The sequence below is a fragment of the Mus caroli genome, chromosome 16, assembly GCF_900094665.2.
Source record: "Mus caroli chromosome 16, CAROLI_EIJ_v1.1, whole genome shotgun sequence".
Lineage (NCBI taxonomy): Eukaryota > Metazoa > Chordata > Mammalia > Rodentia > Muridae > Mus > Mus caroli.
In genome coordinates, this window is record NC_034585.1 from 53,051,370 (window position 1) to 53,076,984 (window position 25,615).

General features: G+C 39.0%; 1 protein-coding gene across 3 annotated transcripts in view; it reads left to right on the plus strand.

Moving 5' to 3' along the window:
* Abi3bp (ABI family member 3 binding protein) overlaps positions 1-25,615 on the plus strand; it is a 211,814-nt gene that overhangs the window by 161,164 nt on the left and 25,035 nt on the right. For 2 of the 3 annotated variants that reach the window (XM_021184505.1, XM_029470388.1), the window contains 8 exons: positions 2,782-2,853; positions 7,763-7,837; positions 11,163-11,222; positions 11,774-11,821; positions 12,604-12,684; positions 14,452-14,529; positions 17,909-17,974; positions 20,807-20,881. In XM_021184505.1, the coding sequence (XP_021040164.1) occupies positions 2,782-2,853; positions 7,763-7,837; positions 11,163-11,222; positions 11,774-11,821; positions 12,604-12,684; positions 14,452-14,529; positions 17,909-17,974; positions 20,807-20,881 (555 nt within the window). The remainder of the gene's footprint in view (positions 1-2,781; positions 2,854-7,762; positions 7,838-11,162; positions 11,223-11,773; positions 11,822-12,603; positions 12,685-14,451; positions 14,530-17,908; positions 17,975-20,806; positions 20,882-25,615) is intronic. The other variant, XM_021184507.1, reaches the window with a different exon arrangement.

A 25,615-nucleotide genomic window follows, 5' to 3' on the forward strand; every position in this document is an offset into this window, starting at 1 on the left:
CTGTCTCAAAAAACAAACAAACAAACAAAACAAAACAAAAACAAAAAAAGAAACCTATTTATTCTTAATATTTCAAATGTCCTGTAATTTAGCCATTCTCTTACTTTTGACATCTGTTCATTGCCATCCTGACTGTTGTCTATAGTCTGAGTGTGCCTAGCATTATAGTAGCCCCACATAATTTCCTTCAGCTACCATAGAAACGTCACCTCTGTCTTCCCAAACTATAATCATACCCAGACCAGATGAGCCTCAGACTGAACCTGGTAAATACACTTTTTGTGCATTTTGTATGTGAGGTGAGTGTTTGCAAAATGACAATGTGGCCTGTGCATAAGAAGTCCTGCCTTTCATTCTTCTCACCCTTTGATGGGTGAGCCTGCTTTTCCAATGTGACATCTCTCTGTCATCAGAAATCTTTTTTGAATGGCAATGTGTAAACCTTTAACATACTACTGAAAAACTATATCTCCACTACTCTTCAAGTTTTTGAGTTTAGAAAATAGAAATATTTAGGAAGAAGATCATATATATGTATATATATATATATATACATATATATATATATACACACACATATACACACACACACACACACATATATATATATATATATATATGTGTGTGTGTAGATTACTTTGTCTTCTTCACTAGTTTTATAACTGTAAAGTATTTTGAGGTAGCTGATTTATGTATGAAATTATACAATACCGACAGTAACATATTTGGCTGTATAATCCACATTATGCGGTATTGACCAGTCCTCATCCCATTATTTAGAGGCCTCTCTACTTCCGTCTTCTGCCTTCAGTAGTATGGTGTTTCCCTCTATACTGCTCTCTGGTATTAGAGAAATAGCAATTAAAGTATGTTAGCTGTAAAGTTTCCCTTGATAGTGGAGTTTGATTCTAATTAAAACAAAATACTTTCATGGATACTACAATTTCTGCAGTACTCACGGGTTTCCATGGGCTAGAATAGCCATAAATAGGCCCAAGCTTCTGTTCTGGTTGTCAGGAAACTATTTTAAACCAGGTGTGGTGTTCATGTGTTTAACCCCAGCATTCTGTAAGTCTGAAACAGGAAGATGCTGAGTTCAAGGCCAACCTCAGCTGTATGGTGAGATACTGTCTCATACCCCTTTCCAAAAACAAACAAACAAAAAACCCCACTTTTATATGGTTCTATTTCCAGGGGAGATAAATTATTAATTTTGATGACTGTACTCTAAAACACTTTTTAAATAATGTTGCCTAATGAATGGTAGTTTAATGTTCTACCCAAATTCTACACTGACATGAAAGGAATGTATCTCATATCAGTTAAAACTGCCACTGCCAAAAATTCTTTCAATAGCCTATTAACATATTATTGTGTGTCTAATTGTATATACTACCTGTAATTTATTTGTTTTTATTTCTTTTTGGTTTTGTTTGAGTACAAGAGCTTGCAATGTAGACCAAGCTGACCCAGAATTCAGGTTCCTCTTGTTTCAACCCCCCTGGTCCTGGGATCCCAGCCATATACCCCATGTCTGCCTAACTGTCCTGGATAACATTCCCAGGAATTGCTTTTGAACATACCTTTGTCTTCACATGGCCTGTTTTGCCTTGGAGGAAAGCAAATAGCACATTAATTGAGACCTCAGCAAGAAATGGAGCTGAATCATGACATCAGTAATAAGCACAAATAATTCATTTTAGGATTATAATACTTCTTAAATATTTCAGTTTGGGTAGCAAATGTATCTGTTGACCCTGACTAGCAAATGGTACTCTAAACCACTGCATTATTCAGCCAAAATAGTCTCATGTGTATCTTAGTAATTATCTCTTTCCAGGCCAGAGAAGAGCCCTGAAATGACTGTGTACCTTGTATATTTCCATCTATTATCAGGAAGAAACCACCCTGAAGCTTGACCTGAGGATGCATGCACACTTCCAGTGCCTAACAACTCATTTTTAGTGGATGTTTCTTAAAGGTTCAGAGAATACAGAGTATTAACACCAATTTTGTTTCTTCTTATCAAGCTTCCAATATCAAATAATTCTTATTTTCAGCAGTATTTTTCTTAAGGTGTCTAAAGCTGTGTGACACTGGGGATAGCATTTTATGTATTATTTCTAATCTTCATTATTTTAGTTCTCCTCACACTGTTCACAGAGGCTCCAGCCCTGGACCTGACAATTCCTTTCCTTTGTTGGGATATACTTTTAATTTTCTCACTGAAGAAAACAAATTATTTTTATACTAATTGTTCCATAGCCTTCCTTAGAGTCTCTCCGGTGAAGAATAATGCTTTGCAGAAAAGTATCTTTAGTGCTCAATATTTCTTTCCCAACATAACCAATAAAATTGTGCTTCAATTTTTTTATTTTTCTATTGGACTTGCTATTTAAATTATTCTATTTGAATTTTGCCATAGTAATTTCTTAGAAAAGATGGGTTTATAGTGAAAGAATACATCTGCAAATTCATTATCACATGTGGATTAGTAATAAGGTGACTTTGTTTTTAACCTATTGAAAAAGTATTTGAAGTAGACATTTCTAAAATACCAGCAGGTCTCTTTTGCAAGCTGAATATTTGAGGTGTCTTTAATCTACCTCTTTCATCCTGTATCTTTAATCTCCCTCTTATTTGTAGCTCTGGAGATATTGACAGCAGTTATTGACTTTATCTTCAGTCACTCAGAAAATACCTTTCAGCTTCTAGAAAACACTATAGTTCTTGAAGGGTCAAGGGCTCCAAAGCTGTGAACCTATTATGTCTTTCCTTTAGCACCCAGGCAGACAACCAGCATGCCTCCCAAGCTCAAAACACCACACTCAAGGATGCCAGCAAAAGAGCCAGGTAACTACAAAGCCTATGCTTTAACTTGTTTGTTTGTTTGTTTGTTTGTTTGAGATTTTTCATATTTGAACACTTTATTATGTAATAGAATATGTTATGTGTCAATTAAATTTTTTCATTTATTCACTTTACATCTGGATCACAGCGCCTCCTCCCTCCTCTCCTCCCTTCCCCTTTCCCCTTTACCTCAGGGAATTGAAGGCCCTCCGTAGGTACCAAACCACCCTGGCACGTCAAGTCCCAGGACTAAGGGTCTTGAGGCCAGACAAGGCAGCCCAGCTAGGGGAAAGGGGATCCAAAGACAGGCAACAGGGTCAAAGAAGACCCCCAACCACCATTCCATTTGTTGAGGGACCCACATGAAGACCAAGTTGCACATCTGCTACTTAAATGTAAGAGGCCTAGTCTAGCCCATGAATGCTCTTTGGTTGGTGGTTTAGTTTCTGTGAGCCCCTATGGGCCCAGGTTAGCTTATTCTGTGGGTCTTCTTATGGTGTCCCTGACTCCTCTAGCTCCTGCAATCCTTTCCCCCCACTCTTCCACAGACTCCCTGAGCTCCACCTTGTGTTTGGCTGTGGATTAGTCAGCAGCTAATGGAAGCATCTGTTTCCATTGCTAGATGAAGCCTTTCAGAGGACAGTTATGCTAGGCTCCTGTTTATAAGCATAGTAGAGTATCGTTAATAGTGTCAGGAGTTGATTCTCTCCCATGGGATCTCAAATTGGTCTCAAATTGGGCCAGTCATTGGTTGGCCATTCCCTCAACCTCTGCTCTATCTTTATCCCTGCACATCTTGTAGGCAGGACAAATTTTAGGTCAAGAGTTTTATGGGTAGGCTGGTGTCCCTCTCCCTCCTCTGGAAGTCCTGCCTGGCTACATGAGGTTTCAACTTCAGTCTCCCTATCCCCTGCTGGTAAGAACCTCATGTAGGTTCACCACTATAGACTCCTAGGAGCCTTAGCAGTCCCAGGTCGCTGGTTCATTCCAGAGATGCAACTCCCAATTTCTGTTCTCCCCCCTAGTCCTCTCCCCTTCTCTCCCAACCCATTTCCCCTCCCTACCACATCTTCCACCCAGTTCCGTCCCTCCAGCCACCTCCAATGTCTATTTAATTTTCCTTTCTGAGTGAGATTCAAACATCCTCCCTTTGGTCCTCCTAATTTCTTAGTGTAGTCATCCTTTTTGAGTATAGTCATCCTTGTGGTATGGTGGAGTGTCCTTTTGTTATATGCCCAAGAGTGGTATAGCTGGGTCTTGAGGTAGAGCTATTCCTAATTTTCTGAGAAACCATCAAATTGATTTTCAAAGTGGTTGTACAAACCTGAAGTTAGTGAGTTAGTTACTTAGTTCCAGCAAATTGAGTTTTTAGCCATCATCAAATAAGGCTCCCTTTCCTTGGTAACTCAAAGTATTTATGTTTGTATGGTGAATGCAATCAGAAAGCACATCACGGGGAGAACTCAGCCCACAAAGCTTTCCTAATGTCTTATTGTTTTGGAGAGGAATGGTCAAGAACAAGTTTTCTTAGAAGAGCCACTTACTCCCTTCCCCTACAATTTTAGGCTATCCTCCTGACCTTCCTGCTGTCCCATCCCCTTGCCAATCATACAACTTAATGAGCACTCATCTGAGTCTTGCTTCCAAAAATTATCTGAGAGCCACTTGCCCACTAAACCAGGAAAGAAAAGCTATTGTCACAAATGGTGCAGAAGTAGGAAAAGAAAATATTTATCAACATCGTATTAGTCTTGATCCAGGTGACAAATTCTTGAATCCTACCAGGAATAACTTAAATAATTTCAGGATCTTTGTTATTGTTTCAGGTACCACCTCTAATATTTGATTCTGTCTTTATTATTCTTTTTAAGAAAATTGATTAAAAAGACTATTCAATGTTCTCCATCTCTGTAATAATCAAAAACCCGTCCTACTCTGTATATTATTAAATTTGTTCATATTAACTACAAAATTCTATTATGACAATAATATTTTTGAGGTATAATATACAAAGATCCCAATGTAACATTCCCCCAAAGAATTAGAAATTTAAAATCATAATCAATTCTTAGAATATTGAGATATGTGGAATTCTGGTAAAATGATGAATGATTAATTAAAAAATAATAATTAGTGAATAAAACAGGGCTAAAATGTGTCAAATATTTTAAGTGACTGTCACTAAATCAATAAGGTATGTTAAAAATTGTTGATACAAAATTAATATAATACTCTAGGGCCTGGAGAGATGGCTCAGAGGTTAAGAGCACTCTCTGCTTTTCTGGAGGTCCTGAGTTCAATTCCCAGCAACCACATGGTGGCTTGGAACCATCTGTAATGAGAGCTACTGCTCTCTTCTGCCTTTCAGGATACATGAAGGCAGAACATTGTATATAATAAATAAATACATCTCTAGAAAATTAATACTATATAAAATTGAATAGTTGTTAAAATTGCATAGTAAACAGCTATCAAGATATGTAGCATAAGAAAAGAGTTATAGATAAGGATAAATGGAAACTTTAAAGACAATAAAATGATAAATATAAAGTGAGACATGCTAGGAGTCCAGACTTCTAGACTATAAATTTCTGGATACAAAGTTAAGTGAAGGGGATATAAACTACTAGGAAAAATTTATTAATGATTTTCTCTTTTTGAAGAATATTTTTTGTACTTAATAAACTTCAGTGCAGTAAATTAGCATCCTTCTATGATTAAACAGTAAATTTTAAATTTGCTTAATTTTAAATTAGCTTTTTAACAAACACAAGATATAAAAGCTCAGAATGAAGAGAACTAACCCAGTTCACTCCATGCTAACTCTGGAGGGCTGGAGGGCTGGCAAACTATAAGGACAGAGGCTTTTGGGTTTGTTCCAGCTGAGCCAGCTTCCAGTCCATTGGCCTGGGCAGTGAATAGCAGCTGCAACTCAAATGTTTCTGACCTTATCAGTGATGTTTAATAAGGGAAAACTAACAGTGGAAATCAAAACATACTAGAATGATTTTTTTTTAAGTGATAGAACTTAGATCTCTCTTTTTCAACATAAGACCATGTTTCTTTTTTTTGTCACTTTCTTTTTTAATATTTTTTATTACGTATTTTCCTCAATTACATTTCCAATGCTATCCCAAAAGTTCCCCCATACCCTCCCCCCACTCCCCTACCCACCGACTCCCACTTTTTGGCCCTGGTGTTCCCCCGTACTGGGGCATATAAAGTTTGCATGTCCAATGGGCCTCTCTTTCCAGTGATGGCCGACTAGGCCATCTTTTGATACATATGCAGCTAGAGTCAAGAGCTCCGGGGTACTGGTTAGTTCAAAATGTTGTTGCACCTACAGGGTTGCAGATCTCTTTAGCTCCATGGATACTTTCTCTAGCTCCTCCATTGGGNGCCCTGTGATCCATCCAATAGCTAACTGTGAGCATCCACATATGTGTTTGCTAGGCCCTATGTCTCTTAAACAAAAACAAAATCCAAATAATACATTAGATTTTATAGCCTTTCAAGAATGTGCACATGTGCACATAAGTATTTTAAAATATTATCGTTTTATATTTTATTTACTTTATATATGTGTGTGTGTGTGTGTGTGTGTGTGTGTCCATGTATGTGTGTGCCACTGCACAAGTGTGAAAGTCAGAGGAAAAGGTTAGGTACTTGTTAATCTCAACCATGTGAGTTCTGAATATCAAACTCAGGTTGTAAGGTTTGGAGGCTGGACCCCTTTACTCACTGAGCAATGTTGCCAGCCTATAAAATGTTTGAAAATTAAATATCCTAGTTTCTCCTCTGTTATCTTTGGATAGCATAAACTTTAAGAGGCCAACTGCATGAGTGAATAATCTGTACGTCTAATCAGTTAGCCATATGTCAACTAACACTACTGCTTCTCCCAATACACAACACAGTGTTTACCTGCACCCTTTTTTAGTGTAAAAATTTTTTAATAGGTAGGTTATCTTTCTAGATATTTAGAACCTATCTATGAAATAAATTATATAATTTATATATGTGTTTAGTTCTGTAAGATAAAATAGAAAATTTGGAACAAATAATCACTATTTTATATAAGCCATTACAGCAAAGTTCTTTGCTCTTCAGCCATACTGACCGTAAAATAATTTTATTCTTAGAGATCTTACAACCATCAAACAACCATTTGGTCATTATAACAATCAGAATTATGAGTATGACTGATTTTGGAGAAGTAAACGAAAGTATAAAATAGGCTAGAGTGAGCTTCCTTAGTGCCAAATTTATAAAGATTCTGGGGAAGGTGAAGAACCTTTAGGGTAGTACAGTTCTCGCAGCATTCACAGTCCATACTTGGTACTTATACTCACCCTGTAAGACATCATTCATAGTCCATACTTGGTACTTATACTCACCCTGTAAGACAGGGTTTGTTACTTCCAACTCACCCTAAGGAGCAAAGTAAAACCTGGCCCAAGCGACTCGGGTATCAAAAGCCTGGATCTGGGCACAGTCATTGTGTCTGACCCTTAGAATCTGCTGCAGGTCTCAGCTCTGGAACTTAATGTGACCCCTGTCATTAGCGCAAGTCAAGCAAGCACATCCAGAAATGACAAGCTTTATATTAATTCCTGTCTCCTTTGACATGAAGATTAAGAAACAAACACACACCACCACTAAAAAACTCTTTATCCTGATGACTTGTCAAACATGATTTCTCAGACTTCATTTTCCAAAAACGAGAAATTTTCACATGTACTCTCTTTATGACATTTGTATTCCTTTTTTTTTTTTTTGGTCTGTCTCTGTCACTGCTACTGCCTTGTTTTCAATATAGTTCAAGCATATTCCGTGCCAGGCCTGCTGTGTTAGCATGACTAAGAAACGAGGAATCCCAATGGCTCACATGACCTGAGTTTCTCTCTTTCAGTTCCTAAGGTACCTCTGCATACGACTTCAAAGCCAAAACTGCCACCAAGTCCTGAAGTGGCAGACACTACATCTGGTAAATATCTTTTGCTGTGTTTAAGCTGAATTGTGCCGTGTTGTCCCACACACATGCACTGAAAAGCAAGGGCTGAGGCATGTGAGATTAATTCAATTGTACCTCTATTGTACAGTCTGGTGGTTTTTATATTTATTGGTGCCTCAAGAATTCTAGTTTCACATTATTACACTAAGAAGGTAGAGAGGATTATGCCAAGGACGGAATTTTTTTCCTTAGAACCAAAGATTGTTGTTTGTTTTATGGTTGGTGAGTTTTGTTAGGGTTGTTGGATTTGAATAATTTTATAGGGGAATGACCTTATTGGAAGAGAAGCATGAACTAATGAGAAAACTATAGGATAAAATGGCTCAGTATATCTCAGTAGTAGAGTATTTGGCTGATATGCCCATAGACTTAGGTTCAGCCCCCAAGACTGACAAAAAAAGCTACATACTTTTATCTGGTTGTGATACGATCTCAGTACTTGGGAGCTGTAGTCAAAAGGATCAGAAATTCTTTTTTTTTTTTTGGTTTTTCGAGACAGGGTTTCTCTGTATAGCCCTGGCTGTCATGGAACTCACTTTGTAGACCAGGCTGGCCTCGAACTCAGAAATCTGCCTGCCTCTGCCTCCCGAGTGCTGGGATTAAAGGCGTGCGCTACCACGCCCGGCCTCCAGGATCAGAAATTCTAAGTCAGCCTCAGCTACATGGCAAGTTTGGGACCAGCCTGGGCTACATGGAACCCTATGTCAAAAACTAACTAGGATAGGACTAAATAATGAAAGCTAACATGCATTAGAGGAGATGGAAAGGGGCAGACCAATAGCACAAGGAAAGCAGAGGTAGGGGTGGGACATTGGGTCCCTCTCACACTCGCAGTAAGGAAAAGCCCACATAGTCTACATATTTCATGTTTCTAAGGGAAGCGATCTGGCTGCATCCCCTGGGTGGGGTAAACACTCTTAACAGGCCATATTATACCAGTTTTCTCCAATAGTGTTTTGATTTTACCACTGAACTCCAGTGACACATTCATGTATGTGCATTTTACAATTGTCCCCACTTGACACTTTCTACTCAGAAAGTGTATAAAAAGTGTAACTTTTTATAGTTAACTTTTCTTTAGAATGACCCAGTTTACCTAAGAAGGTGGTTGATATAATTGATCGGACAGTTGATATTAATGATATAAATTGGTTAATTTAATTACATAATGATACACTAATGATAAATACAAAGAAATCAAAAATGCGTTCTCAAACAAATTATCATCATCATTTATATTGATGAGATGCCCTCAGCGTGGAGGACATGTTTTAGGGATTCTAACCATGTTGGATTTGATATGCAGATGAAAGCCTCAGCGGGGAGAAAGTCTGACTTGCTTAGAACAGCAGAGGATCAAGTAGGGAACAGGATTCATAGGCCTTTGCTGGGATTCACTCAGCTGCTTTCTGCCCCACTGGTTTCACCTGCACTAGAGAGTTTGCTCTGCAGTTTATGAAATCACCACTTCATGCTAACAAGGGAGGTGCCAGCATTAGCAGCTGGAATCCACATTAACCTCTTGCAAACTCTGCAGGGAGCTGAAGCAGCAGCCACTGATGTGTTTAGAGTATTGCTGGTCTGTGAGTAGCACATCTTTCCTCCCTTAATCCCAGCTCTTCCACGTCCAGCCCGGAACTGTCATCAATAGACATCTATGAACAGCAGCATTCTTTTTAGCATCTTTATGGCCTTTGCAGAGCTAAATCAAAGCACCTTTCCCTTCAGCCTCCAAGTAAACGTTTAGTTTGATTTAAAGTTGGAAATGAATTCCCCAAAACACCAAGTGGAAAGGGCAAGAGTTTGGTATTGGGGTGGATTTTCTTCAAATTTATGAATTACTGATCTTTTCCTATATTACATAAATAAATAAAAATATGAGACTTTTAAATTCCTCTGGAATTTTTTTTTTCTTTAAGCTTATGAGCACTCTGATCAGGCTGGCCTGGAACTCATAGAGATCTTGTTGCCTCTGCCTCCCAGATGCTGGCATTAAAGGCGTGTGCCACCATGCCTAGTTTGAGTAAAGTCTTTATTCTACTAGTCATGTTCAAAATTCCAGAACTGTAATTGACTGCTGTAAATTCTAGAGTAAAAACCAATGCGGCATATGGATGAAACCATCCCTCTTTCCCCAATCAAAACAAAGTCCATTCTAGACAACCTAAATTAGGTTGTGCTCAGCTGCCTCAAGGTGTGAAGGTTGCTTCATCATCATTGTGAGGCAGAGCTCCTGCCTAAATCTTAATTTTTAAAGCTTCCAGCAGGATGCAAGGAAATCACACTAACAAAAGAGATGCTGGTGTCTTGCAAATCCTCAGTGTGAAAGGAAAGCTTTGCATTAAGAAAGTAGGCCTAGGCAGGACCTCACTATAGGTGCACCATGCCCTAAGGTTTTGGCTTGGCGATCTGATATGAGCAACAGGATACCACTCTGGTATTTTCCCCCAGTTAAAAAAAAAACAAACAGAAAAACAAAAAACAAAACCAAACAAATAAACCAGTCAGTGAGCTATCTATTTCATTTTGTTAACAAAGAGCACAAGCATTCAAACTTTATTGTGTTTCTACTATAAGCTGGTTTATTGTTTAACTAAATTATCTTAATATTCTCAAATGTTAGGTATGTATAACACCCAACACACAAGAAGCCATGCCATTAAGCAAGGCAGAAGTTGGTAGTAGTGTGGGTTTGTCTAGCATTTATTCTGTACTGATCACAATCATGGGATTCACACACAGCTACTTCTAGGGGCTAGCCAGCTCCGTTGCCTTTATTTTCTTTCCACAGTAATTTTTCAGGGTCACTTGCAATGAAGTTTTGTTCCCCCCCTCCTCTTAGGTACTCGAGATTTTGGTCTCTTGTCTTAGTCTGAGGACCATTTATCTGATTTAATGTATTTTCTACTGCTCTCTGAATTTTAATGAGTGTCAAATGGCAGCTACCACTTGAGCTCAAAAATTTTCTTGAAAGTCTTGAAAACAACAACCTTAAGGGGAAACTAATTCCCTGTGTCTAGATTATCCATTTTCTTTTCTTTCTGTTTTTCTTCTCTCTCTCCCCACCCCCACCCCCTGTTTTGTTTAAGTGCAGCTTCAGCATCAACTATGACCAACTTACATGTGTTCACTGTAACCAGACCCTTCTTCAGGAAGGCGTAGTCTCCATTTTGAAAGAATGGTCATTCTTTCAAGGCTTTGCTCTTTTGCCTTTGCATCCTTCTTGCTTTAGGGATTTACACCTAAAGATTATGTTCACTCCAGTAGTATGCAGTGTTTTATAATATTTTTCTTTCAGTTCCAAAAGATGAACGACTTTCCCTTAAACCAGATCCAGAGGTCACTCACAGTGAAACTGGTAAAAAAAAAAAAAAAAAAAAAAACAAAACATTTTATTTTCCTAGTTAGAGTATATATTTATGTTTTAAAAATCCTGTTGTAAATATATAAATAAAAGGGATATGATACAGAAAAGTATGGCTATGAAATATGTTTCTATGTAGGAAGTTCGGCCATATAATCCTATTTAAAGTTTTTTTCCTGATTAAATATATGAAGATTAACATAATAGGTTTTACTTGTTTTGGAAATGTTTTTACTGAAGAGGAGATCATGTTGAAATTATACAACTCATTTATTAGCTGAGATAACTGTTTTACACTTTTTTGTGTACTTTGTTTTGTTTTTAGTAAAAACTAAATGGTTGCCTGTTGATTCATGTTTTCCTCAAGTGATGAATGACTGGTGAATGAAATAAAGATTTAGCTAAGTTCCTTGACTCCAGTAGCGCTTTCTCATATTTATTATGATTCCTAAGGGATACTCAAGTGTTTAAGTAACTCTATCTATCTATGCTTTGACTGTGTAGCAGTTCTCACAAGTATTTCTTTGGTTTACTTTTTGGCATAGTTCTGCCTCCTGTCACCTTTAGAGTTGAGCCACCAAAGACAACAATAGGTAATGTTTTTCTCATATTAACCAACCAGCTTACTTACATTTTCTGATACCATCAAGATTGCAGGTCTTTCTCAAATGATTGCTAATTGAAAAGTCACTGCTTCTCTGTTCACTTCCTGATGGCATTCTCCCAGTGGCTACCGTTTCCAATAAAGAGAAGCATGGTTTCCATACTGAAAGGTTTTGCTTTGGAGACCAGCCCAGGAAGGCTCATTACCAAGCTTGCCCATATCTACCTCACTTATCTCTATGATTCCACTTTCCCTGTTCCCCATCTAGTTAATAACTCCTGCTGGTTTAATGGCTCTCAGCTGTGATGCTGCAACACAGTAGCATACATCAAAGCATGACAGACTGATGCAAGAAGTTTAATATTGGTCAAAATGTAAAAGCTGCCAGTGATGTGCTTGTTAGAGTAGACTCAAAAGGCTTATCCCAACAGTTTTGTAATCCGTTTGGCTTTGAGGTGAATGGTTGAGAGACAGAGCTACAATCAGAAAACCAGGAAGGTGTCCTAACCACATTCTATCTTGGCCAGGTCTCCCTTACAGAGGGAAACCAGAATGTTATTTATTATGCCTCCTGGTAGAAAACAGTTAAGAATCATTAAGCTAGCATTCCATGGTCTTTTTCCTGAGAGTCCTGTGCATGCTAACTTTCTTTACCATTCAGGAGATGTTTTCTCTATTATATTCATATGAAGGTGTCTCCTGCTGTGCAGTTCTGGTTTATTACTGGCCTTGACTTAATAACTTACCAACTTAGTACTTTTTCTTTTGCAGCACCTTTAGAGACACGGGGCATTCCTCTCATACCTGTGATTTCACCAAGACCTAGTCAAGAGGAACTACAAACCGCCATGGGTAAATTGTGTTATTTTGCTCCACAAGGGACTTATCATTTACAGATTGCCCTTCAAGTAACAAGCTCAGTTCACTCAACTTTTACATTGTGTGACTTCCCATTCAAGAAGAATGTCTGCAAGCATCTCGGCAGTCAAGCTCCAAGTACAGTCAGTTCTCCTGAATGCAAACTACTTTGTAAATAATTGTATAGGAAGTGCTCCGGTGTTTCCCTCAAATGGTACAACAAGCAATTACTTGCATAACATTTTCATCTGTTTACACTTCAAGCAATCTAGAGAGGGCTTATGATAATAATAGGACACCCACAGAGCTTATAGGTTGCCTGCAGAAAGATGATGGATCAGACAAGAAAGTGGTTGATATGATCTGTTGCTTTTGAAGAACTCAACATAAATATGGCCACAATTGTGGAAATCATTTGCTGGGTCCTGAGTGAAAATGATGGGGAAGTCACATTGGTTGGCCCTTCAGCCCTTTCCTTCTTGCATCCTGCAGAGGTGGTTTTGTTTTTGTTTTTGTTTTTTGACTCAATGGCTTTATTTTCCTCTCTTTATCCCTTTTTAAGTGAATCCACCATCGTGTGTTTGTGTGTACACGCATGTGTAACTACCTGATCATATATGTATTTATTTAAATTTTTTAAAGATGTACTTATTATATCTAAATACACTGTAGCTGTCTTCAGACACACAAGAAGAGGGCATCAGATCTCATTATAGATGATTGTGAGCCATGTGGTTGCTGGGATTTGATCTCAGGACCTTTGGAAGAGCAGTCAGTGCTCTTAACTGCTGAGCCATCTCTCCAGCCCCTGATTATATATCGAAATGAAGTTCATTTGGAAGAAAACTTTAAATGGAAGGAGCAAATAAACCCTAATGATTAACAATGCATATCATTTTAGCCTATGTCTGCAAAGTCATGAAATGGTAAAGTTAAAAGTACTTCATAAAATTAACACTAAATACACTAATACTCTAATTTCCACTCCCTGTCTTGTTTTGTTTTACTTTTTAAATGCCTCTTCATTGACTGAAGAAAGAACCATCACCTCACACCCATCACAAATCTCTTCCCAGAAATTCAATCATGAGAATAAACTGGGGCAGGCAAAAAAGAGGGCAATCCTACTACCTAACCAGCAATTTCCTTGAATTTTAAGGTAGCAGAATAAGCAATATCATGTACCTTGTCACTATGATGTAATGATTTCAGGATAACATGAAGGTGGGACTTATTTTGCCAAGAACAGCATGTCTGAATATCAGGACACATACATTTCTATTTTGACACATAGAAAACAAAAGGATATTTCTTCTTCTACAATTGAACATCTCTCCATGTGTTCTATTTATTTTCTCTATATAAATTGTAGAGTAGGGAAGAGACAAAAAACCTAATACATTTAAGGTATTTTCAAGGATATTATCAGGTACATCCAAGGATAGCAACTACATAAAACAGCTACCTCGGCCCTTTCACTCAGTAGCAGGGCACTTGCCTGGGGTTCAGTCCCCAGGGCTGTAACACCAAAAAGCAAAGCAAAAGGATTCTGAACTCAAAGATGCCTTGGAAGTCCTTGTGATAATCACTAAAACAGTAATATACAACAGCAAAGCCAAGTCATTAACATATGCATTCACTTTAGGTTACTATAAAGGATGGAGATCTGAGTGATGTGTTATTTTTTGCTTTGCCCTTGTTCTGTTCGTGAAGATGGCTGTTTAAAGCACAGCATCCTACTGTTGTTTTTTTTTTCCCTAGAAGAAACAGACCAGTCTACCCAAGAGCTCTTCACAACTAAGATTCCACGAACAACTGAAATGGCAAAGACAACTCAGGGTAATGCTGGTTCTCCTCTCTTGGAGGGAAATTTTTCCTTATTTTCCTTTGATCAAGAAATTTTGCTTTCAGATATTTCCTCACTGGAGTGAACTACTCGATTGATTTCATATTAATGATGAAAGGTCTTGGGTAAATTGAGTGCCATTTTGAGTACACAGCTTTTTTGGTTGTTGCTTCAGATGTATTGTTGGATATAGGATGCTGATTTTTAAAGTCCCTAGGGCTTCGGGGATATTTGTTTGTTTACCTTGCTGAACCTTCATGAGCCTGATTGTCATATCTGACAAATAAGGCAGGCCTTCTCCATCTTCCTACTTTGCTTTCCCTTCTCAAGCCCTCTTTGCCAGCTTCATCCACTGACGACACACAGTCAGCTCTGTATGGCTACAACCCTCCCTGGCTTTGGTATTTTCTTCTCTTTTTGAAAACCAGGTTACTGTCTAGAATGGCAGTAGCATCCTGGTGCTAAAATGATGTACCTCTTCAACAAAATGATCTGAGCAGGGTTGTACAATAATTTTTTGCTCTATAATTTTTTCTTGTATCCAGGTCCAGATAGCTCTTAATTTGAGGCTTTGCTCTGTTATTCTAGGGTTTATGCTTCCCTGGTTTTGTCTCAAAAGTTCTGTTTAGGTTCACTTAGGGTACAGTTGCATGGAATTTCTAATAATAATTAGGAAGCCATCTTCAGGGAAAAGAGGAGTACCCATAAACGGGTGCCTTCCAATAACCCTGATTAGAAATAGAGAGGGGCAACTTTGATGAAGACAAGCTATGTGTTATCAGGACCCTCTTGATAAGCTGTGCCTGAGCTCTGAGGCCCTTCAGGTCCATCTGGGACATTGGGGCTGGTTTAATGCTATTCCTCAGATAGCCCAGAGCAACGGAGAGACTAGAGGCAGAAAAATCATTCCTTCCGATGCTGTGCTCTAACCGCGTGAATACCACTGATGCTCGAGACTGTGCCATTGCACACCCTCAGCAGCGGTTCTCCTTGGGCCACAACAGAACTGGCTACGAGATGCACCTACATAGTTTCTCTGTGGCAACCTTGCTTTCCACTTCTAGAGACAATGGCCACACAAAAAATGCTCCATCTTAAGCTCATTTCTCTCTACCTTCCACTTTTGTTTCTCCATGTATTTATTTTGTCTGCACATGGGGCTAATAAGAGGGTATCTGTGGCCATGCCATGGCATGTGTATGGAGGTCAGAGGGTGTCTTGATGGAATCGACCCTGGTCCTCTCATCGCATCGCTAGGATTCTGGGGATTCAGCTTGCCAGGTGTGGCGACAAGCGTTTTTACACAGTGAGTCATCTCTATGTACCAAGCTTTCTGCTTCAATACACTGCAGCAATGTGTATTGAAGATGCCCAAAGGCATCTTAGGAAGTCATGATTATTTGACTTTGAGCTCTTGATCTTGTCTCCATTGGAACGAGGCAGAACTCCTATCATCACTGTGTATTTATTTCTGATGTTGTTTTAAATACTTTATTTTTAATACTTATAGAGGTTAAAAAAAAAGATATGAAATATTTTTAATTTTTGTTTTACTGGCCACCACGCAAAAATTCATGGCATGCTGTTTACATGATTACAAAGTCAGAAAACTCCATCATCTTCCTTTTTATGTGTAAAGAAGTTAGAGCGGTTTTCTGGAGGCCATGTGCTGTCGGGTGCTGAGCTGTCTGAGTGCCTCAGCCTAAAGTTCAATTTTATTCCAGCTCTTTAAGTTCTTCCTAGAAAAACCAGAACAAACACTCTCATGTCCTGGTGTTGAAGTAATGGCAGCACACGGCTGGGTATTACTGCACCCTGCTCTGATCTCCTTCCTGTGCGAAGTTGGGAGATTTGGACGTTGTCTATGACAAGGAAAATAAGAAACCAGAATCCTTTTATTTCTCTCTCAGCAAAAGCAATCAAATACTCAAAGGGATTTACACGAAAAGCAGAACTGGGTTAAAACAACTGGCACTTTCTCAAAGTAAAATCAAAGGGAACCGTTTGCAAATCACCATGAGGCATTTTTGGCTCTGTGGGCATTAGGCTTTGTGTTCGCTGTGGTTAATACCCTTGGGATGGCCCCAGAGAGGCCTCTGGAAGATCTCAGTCTGCCTCTGTTGTTGGCCTGTTGTATGGCAAAATCCTGCTCATCAAAGCCTTCACGCTGGAAGCGTCTAAGCCACAGCTACGGCATGAGCTATTTTACAGGTGGTATTTTTTTTTTAAAGCCCGCCAGGCAAAACATTACTGATTTATGGTTAATAAATATCCACTCATGATGTGTTCAAAACCATTAAATGATGTAACATTTGTATAGCTTACAAGAAAAACTTTTTTTTTTATCCTGTCTATAGCTAAAGTATTACCAAGAGACTTGGTGGCAGGAATACATGTGTGGTCTGCAGTGCACTATCAGCAGTCCATAGACTCCAGGAGCAGCACATGCATTAAGTCCTTAGGGCACACAAATAGTTCTTTATCTTCCCCCGATTTGCCTGCAAGGGTCACTACCTCTTCATTCAGCAAGGCTCCGTTTCCACTCCTTCACGGGCAGGCGCTGTGTACCAGGAGGTAGCAAGTTAGTTTTAGGATCCCTTGATCACTTTTCCTTGACAGGTGGGACAATGAGTATGTTTTCTTTCATACCTCTGTACGGCAATCACAGACAGTGAATATTTATTAATTTCAGAGTTCATAAGCAAAGACACAGATAAGGACTGCATGATGTTATTAATTTTCTTAGCCATCTAAGTCTCCTTTCTTTATATTTCTCCTTTTATCCCTTAAGATTGCTTTCTTTGTAAAAGTAATGTTCCATGGGATAGTAGTTCCTTATTGAGAATGCTGGCTGGCTGGGTAGGTGGCTGGCTGGGTAGGTGGCTGGCTGGGTAGGTGGCTGGCTGGGTAGGTGGCTGGCTGGGTNTGGCTGGCTGGGTAGGTGGCTGGCTGGGTAGGTGGCTGGCTGGGTAGGTGGCTGGCTGGGTAGGTGGCTGGCTGGGTAGGTGGCTGGCTGGATTGATGGATGTATAGGTAGATGGATGGATGGGTTATTATGTATTTATCATGTTAAGCAACCACCTGATAAAATTAATACTTTTGGCAACCATATACTAAATGATTGATTCTTAATATTACAAATGACCTACCTCATTCTGTGTACTTTTGCCTTCCAGCCACGGGTATTTTCATTTGTTTTCTATCCCTTTTGCATGATCTAGGTGATAAGTAATTGGCAATTTCAGAATGTTCTTTCTATTTCTATGGGAAGTTTCCTCCTTATTGGTCCCTAGGTAACTAAGGTCAATTGGCTGGCCTTTCACGTACTAATTATTGGGTATACTCATCTATAAACTCTGTCTTCTATTTCAGCACCACACAGATTGCATACAGCTCCTGTGAGGCCCAGAATACCTGACAGGCCACATGGCAAGCCTGGTAAGAAAGCTTTTCTCTGATCTTTCTCATCATCTTTCTCTGATGACCTATGCAATCAGTAGCCTGGGAAAGCTACAGAGGACAAAAATGCAGATTTCCCAAAGGTGGAAGTGTTGAGAGAGAAGGAATCTGGGTCATCTACCATTACGTTGAAATAAAAGGAACACGGACATTCTGGTCCTTGTGGATACTTGAAGGGCTTAGTTCACTAATGTGATAAGACTTAAAGGTTTGTTTTTTTTTTAAATGGATGTTAATTAAGATTCAGAGACCTCTGTGGAACTGAACAAGTATTTTGGTGAGGCTTATTCATAAGTTGCACACACCTTAAAATTTTGTGACAATTTCAAATGTGTTTTTTCTTGCCTCAGAAAACAAATGGCCTCATTCTAGTCAGAGAGGGTTTTCAGTGTCAAAGAGAATAGTTTTACTTGGTATCCTTTGTCTTCAAAAGAAACACCTCTCATCTCTAAAAGGATAAAAAAACATGATTTATCTTGGAGCCAAAATTTTCAGTGACCATAGCCCAGGAAAATACATTCCAGTCTTCTTTGTTGGAATATCATGTGTGTCAAGTAGTTTCATGCATGTTTTTTAGTCCCAGAACAAAGAAAGTTGTAAAGTGGGACATTTTAAAACAAACTAGTAGGCACATCTGAGGGGCCAACTAGAGTACAGGAAGCTGGGGAATCTCTCTTACAAGTCTCAGATGCTACCTGGTGGTGACATTCTTCACTTGTGGGTTGGTGGAAGCTCGTAGCCTTCTTAGCTAATGCGCCCCTAAAGATTTATCTGTTAGTTATAGCATACACAGAAGGTAGACTAGGATTGGCTATTTAGGAGGCTAATGGTAGCTTGAAATTATTCAAGCTCTGGACCTGCATTATTCCAACCTCTCCACATCATGGTAGTTTGTATCAGCTAATCACTCTTGCTGACACAGATTCCTTTCAGGAATTCTTGTCCACAATTCAAAGGATACACATATTTATAAACAACAAAAGTATAGTTCTGTATTGAGAGAGAGAGACGTCATACGAACCAATTCAGAGAGGGATTGTAACTCTATCCTTTTGGGAATTTAAGGCAATGCTAATTGCTCGGTGTAGGTTGCTCTTGTGCTATGGCACCAGCATCTCAGCACCAGCTAAGGCCTTTCTGCTCTTTCTTGTCCTTTTCCATTGCGATTCTAGCTATTCTCAAGGTCCTGACTGAAACAAGCCATTCACAAAGGTGTGATCTTTGTGAATGTACCTCCAGGTATGTTAGGGAAACGAAACAGCATTCTTATATTCTTTGAATATCATATATGTAATATTCAATATATAATGTAAGTATGTACGCATACACATATTTGAAAGTGGACTCATCTAAGGGTGCAGGAATGGTTTCTTTTTCTTATACTAAAGAATAAAAAGGCACAAGAGCAAGGTCTCATCTCTCAACCAGATCCTGTTGAAAGTAGATGCCCAAAGACAACCAACTACACATTGGCAGAGTCCTGGTATAGGAAGGAGACCCAGAGCTGGAATTGGAGTGGTGTGTGTGTGTGTGTCTGTGTGTGTGTGTGTGTGTTTAATGAGTGGTCTTTCTCTCTGGGAATTGACTGATTTGGGCTGTCCCAGGTTGTTGGATGATCTGGACAAAGAAAGGGAAGTAGATTATTTCCCTCCGCATTAGTGCTCCCCAATAGTTTCTTGGAGTGAAGAGGAAGTTCAGCTCCCATCAAGTGTTTGTCTTGGGGAGGAAGAAGCAGGAAGTTAGCTATCTTAAATGTCTATGTGGAAACAGATTAATCTTCCTAGGGTTTTTGTCCTTTGCCTGCCTGCTGGGAATCTGCTGTCTCCTAGTCTATCATATAGAGAGCTAATATTTTGGTTATAATCTCTAACTCCTAAAGGTAGTTAGGTAGAAAAATCTATTACAAGAAGGTATTTCTACGTGACTTTGTGTTACAAAAATCAAGGAATCTTTCATATGTGACTGACTGAACATTTCTGTAGAATACAGAAATAATAATGGTTTACAATGAGTGAGTGCTGACCACGTGCTAGGAGGTCTGTTTGAGGAAACTGAGGTGCTGAGTGGAATCAAAAATAGAATGAAAAAACAGGCAACAGCTAGTGTTTGGTTTTCTAGAGAACAGGACAGAGATATACATGGTAGGATCATGGCTCAGTGCTCAACAGTGGATCAATACAAAGACTACTGTAATTAAAAAGTCCACAAAAGGATCACCAATTTACGAGTGGCCTTGACATTAAATACATTTCAGGTCTCAGTTTTCACTTGGTAAAATGTAGTCCTGATATTCCTTCAATTCTGTTTTGGAATGTGTCTTATATCATCTCTCTAGCTGCATATGTAGCAGAAGATGGCCTAGTCGGCCATCATTGGGAAGAGAGGCCCCTTGGTCTTGCAAACTTTATATGCCCCAGTACAGGGGAATGCCAGGGCCAAGAAATGGGAGTGGGTAGGTAGGGGACTTTAGGGATAGCATTTGAAATGTAAATAAAGAAAATATCTAATAAAAAAATAAAAAATATTTTACACTCAGAATTAGAAATTCCCTTGCTACTTGCCTTTTTTTTTAAAGAAAAGATCCTGAAACCCAGTGACCACCCCAGTATAATTCAGATTTTCATTATTACTTATGAAAGTTTATGACTAGAGTGTGGTGTCTATATTCTATATTCTGGATCATGTATTCTTCTGTATGTGAGCTGTCATTACTTTATTGCCTAGCTAAATGATTTTCAGTTCTGTGAAAAGTTTTGTTTTCCTTGGCTGCAAACTTTTAATACTGAATATCGAATCCCTACTTTGTTGTAGCTCTGAACAAAACAACTACAAGGCCTGATAAAACCAAACCCAGAGGGACGTCCCATAAAAACGGAGTAGGAACAGGTAATAATCACAAGTGTATTTTTCTTTGGTTGTATCAAAATTAAATGTTGCCCATCTCATATAATTTTCTTAAATTCACACATCAATTCCTTTTTGTATATATTTTGGAAAATATTTGTAAAATTAGAATTTAAAGTTTCAACTCATTTCAAAAATCAACTTCAAATATCCCTAAAAATGTTGGAAAAGAATTTTTTACTTTTCTAAACCTAGCCTACTAAATTAGCTATCATATATAGTCTTGTTTCTCAAAAATAATTCTAGTTAAATATTAATTATAGAATGAAAATAGTAAAAATACTTGTTTTTCCATTATTCCAAACGACTTTCTATGCACAAGTCAGTCTTCATGGTTACTTGGTTTTCCATTTTATCATCTCCCACAGAAGCCATCACAACATCTGAAGGGCCTCTATCTGTTAACAGTGTGCAGTGTGGAATATAAGTTACAAGAAGCAGACTTAATTCAACACAGTTAACAACTGGTCGCTATGGCTGTAGTCCTATTAAAGTTTATAAACCATTCTGATCAAATGAAACAGTCCTAACTTCCTTAGAGCTATAGGAATGGGCCTAATAAAACTTCAAATGCCAACCTATCTATTCCATGGGCAAATGGAACTGCTGTGTTCCCTTGAGATATTTTAATAATATAAATCATGTGTTTACATGTGCAAAATGCTGTTAATAAAATTAGAATGCATTTAATGTATATGCACCATGTTTAATCAACTCCTAGTAAGAAAGAGATATAATGCTTAAAGATAGTCTAAAAATGATTTATATTCATTTAGAATGTGTTTCCTATACTTGAGGAATATGGTATCTGGAATTCTGAAAATTTAATTATTTCTCAGACCAAATGAAAGAGGATTTATAGATTTCTGAGACATTGCAGCACCTATTTGAGCCTATTTGTACCAATTTCTTCCCACCTGGAAGTGGGAACTGCATAATTTCTCAGATTGGCATAGATTATCTGGCTCTATCAAGAGCTATCTTCTCTCAGATCTCCTTGGGAGTAATTTAAATACCCAGGTTTAATATTCAAATGATTCTCTGCAGGTCACACAAGTAAAAATAGAAATTAGGTATTCACAGAGCAAATAACAACAAAAATGAAAGTTTCTATGACCCTATTTGAGAGCTGTTGCCTCTAACACAATCAAACATGATCTAGGACAATGAGTATCATCCAAAGAGGGCAAGCATATTACTGTTGGTAAGTTCCAGTATGGAGCTTACCAACAGTATGGCTTTGTCTCAAGACCCACTTTTGAACCAATATTTGTCATTATTATCTTGTATATATGTCATCTTTGTAATATCTTACCCAAAATAATTTGCAGAAGACAGGTGCATTTGAGGTATAACTACTGGGAAGAAACTACTGCCAAACACAGGTGAAGCAAATGGGGTACCGTTCCCCATTCCTTGTTTCTCTTCCAATGCCCAACCAAATGTGTTGACTTGTTCTACATTATGTTGTCAGCCTATTGAGAGTGTCTGTTGAGCCATCTTATTCATCTGAGGTAGTAAGGTCAACAGACAGCATCTATCCATCATCATCTTCAGGGTCAGTCTTAGCTAGGTGCTAATTAAATATTTCTTATTTTTTTAACACCATTGTAGATACTTGCTTTGCATTGTGTAGGTTGATATTTATTTACTTCGGGGCTATTTTAATGTTAGAAAGTAGCCTACAGAGGTTAAGGTTTTATAAAACGTATTTATTTGTGTGTGGGGGGTGGGGGTATGTACAGGTACATGTCCCTGTACAAATACAGAAATTAGAAAATCAGAGGACAATCTGCAGAAGTTGGTCCTCTCTTTCTATAATGTGTTTCTAAGATATAGAACTCAGTTACCCATCATGCTAGCCCAAGGCTCATAATTTGGATGGGCCCTTATTCTAGTATTCTGCTTTTTTTTTTTTTTTTTTTGATGATTTCCACACATAGACACATGGACGTCACAGTTTAGTTAAAGTGTTCCACACATTAGAAATTTCTAAGTTGAAAAGTGATGAGAAACAGTATAGTTTATTGCCTGAGTCTTTAGAGAAGAGACTTGTCTGACTTTTCTTGGAAGATGACAACTACTGGGCTGGTTAGGTACTCAACCATCACTGTTTTGTTGTTGTTTTTAAGATTGTTTTTAAAAAATTTATTTTATGTATATGAGTACACTGTAACTGTCTTCAGACACACCAGAAAAGGGCATCAGATCCCATTACAGGTGGTTGTGATCCACTGTGTGGTTGCTGGGAATTGAACTTAGGACCGCTGGAAGAGCAGTCACTGCTCTTAACCACTAAGCCATCTCTCCAGCCTCTCAACCATGACAGTTTGAAGGCTCTTTATATGCCAGGCGAAGTAGAATTCTGAAGCAGACTCTGCTACACAGATGATCTCAGACTCCTCTGTCTATCCTAATAGGGAAACCACACTTTATTGCCCCCACGTGGAGTGTGTCTCCTCAGGGTGAGGTATGTGTTTTCCTAGGATGTGGCTAACTCTTCCAGGCTGCTGGATTATTGCTCAAGAACTTTTAGCTAGGTGCTAATATTTGGAGGCAAAAGCACAGAGAACTGTCCTCCATAATATCAACCCTTTTCATCACAGGGGGTAGAGTCACTGATTCATTGAAAATAGATTTCCCCTGATACCATTGGAAATCCAACAAGTTTGTTTGCAAAGGTTTTGTTACTATGGTTAGAAATACCCTGAATCATTATTTCATCTTGGATAAGAAATTGCTAAGTGATGAATTACGTAAATCTGTAGACTTCTGGAAAACTCCCATATGGCAATGGTGGGCCACACTGAGGTTCCAGTCTTGGTGCCTCGAGAGGAAACTGCCCTTTAGCATATATATCCATTAATCCTGTTTAAGGGAAAAGAATCCAGCCCACCGGCAGGGCTAGATTGCCTGATAGGCATTCCACAGGACCCATTCGCTACAGTGTCTTATACTGGCTTCCTTTTAAAAGTTTTCTCCTTCTTATGATTCTGTGCTTCCTTCAACCTTAAATTGCCCATGTTCGCTGGTTTATCAAGCCTAGGGCTTAGTTGCCTGTCTCCAGCTCTCTCGAGTGAGCCCAAGAGCTAATGTTCTCAGGGCCCTTTCCAATGATTCCAATGATAATGGGCTGGATTTGAAGGGCTGATGTACTGCTGACTTGCTGATTTATATCTACTGATATAAATAGACCACCCTTGGGGGTGGCCACATATCAGATAATCCTGCATATCATATATTTACATTAAGATTCATAATAGTAGCTATGAAGTAACAATGAAACAACTTTATGGCTGGGGGTCCCCACAACATGAGGGATTGTATTAAATGGTTGTTCTCAGCATTAGTGAAGCTGAAAATCACTCTGCTCTAATGTAGTCTTCCTTCCAGTTTCTCTCCCTTCTTCTCACCACTTGCTCAGACCCATGTCCCTTCCTCCCTTTTCTCTTTAATCTCCAACTTACCTTTTGCTTCCAGGCATTTGCCTGTACCCATGCTGGGGTTAGTGGATCTGTGTTTGCCCTATAAGGAACTGCTGAGAGCCTGCAACTATTTGTTTGGGAGTGCCACAAGATGGTGGCATGGCATGGTTTCAGGACAGATGCTCCCTAGCCAAAGTCATTAACTCTCATATAGGGTGGAACCATAGCCCTCTCAGCAGATGATATATAGGCTGTAGTCACTTAGAAGCAGTGTGAGGAGCAGAAGAAGGTGCCAATAGGAGGACTCAGTGCTTGAGAAAGAGGCTTCGAAGCTGAGAGCACGCAATTCTGAGTCCTAGTAGACCTTGGGCAGCTTGTTGAATATGGCCTTGGGTTTCCTCATGTGTAGGTCCTGGATATTATATTTCACACAGAAGCTTTGTGAAGCTCAAATCAAGTTATAAATATACGGAGTGCTTAGACAGTACTAGAATTAAATATTTTGTTTTTGAAGGACAAAATATTTAGAGAAGGGCTTATAAGATCTACTCAAAGAACACATAGCTTACTGGCATTCTAGGGTGGGTGTGTGTGTGTGTCTGTCTGTCTGTATCTCTGTGTGTTACCTTTGAGAAATTATGGTAAATCAAACCTCACCAAACCTATGGACGTATTTTTTTTCTGTGCTTTTATGCCATTTACAGAATAATCAGTTGCATGATCTAGTTCCCTGACCCTACAGTACCCCAGGCATAGGAACAGCTTTTCTAGAAGAAAATTACAAAGCCTTTCTCATTCCTCCAAAAATCAACCGGGTTGGGTCCTTCACAGCAACAACGTCATTCTACGGCACCAACCTCTGTGTACGTTACTTTTAGTTCCTGTGAAAAATACACCATGGCCAAAACAAACCAGGAGAATGACTGTGTGTCCCGCCTGTTTTCGGGGCCTAGATGTTCATAGTGGTGGGAAGGCATGGAGACGGGCAGGGGCTGCGTGATCACGTTGCAACCACCACACACAGGAAACACAGAATACAGGGAGGAGGACAAGGCTATAGGTGTCAGAACTCACCCTTCTTCCATCAAAGCGCTGCGACGTAAAGGTTCCATAACCTTGCCCTAAAGCAGCACCACCAACAAGGTACCCTGGGTCTAAATACAAGGCCGATGGGAGACATTCTCATTCAAACCACAATAAGCAAACAAGGTACCCTGGGTCTAAATACAAGGCCGATGGGAGACATTCTCAGTCAAACTACGATAAGCAAACAAGGTACCCTGGGTCTAAA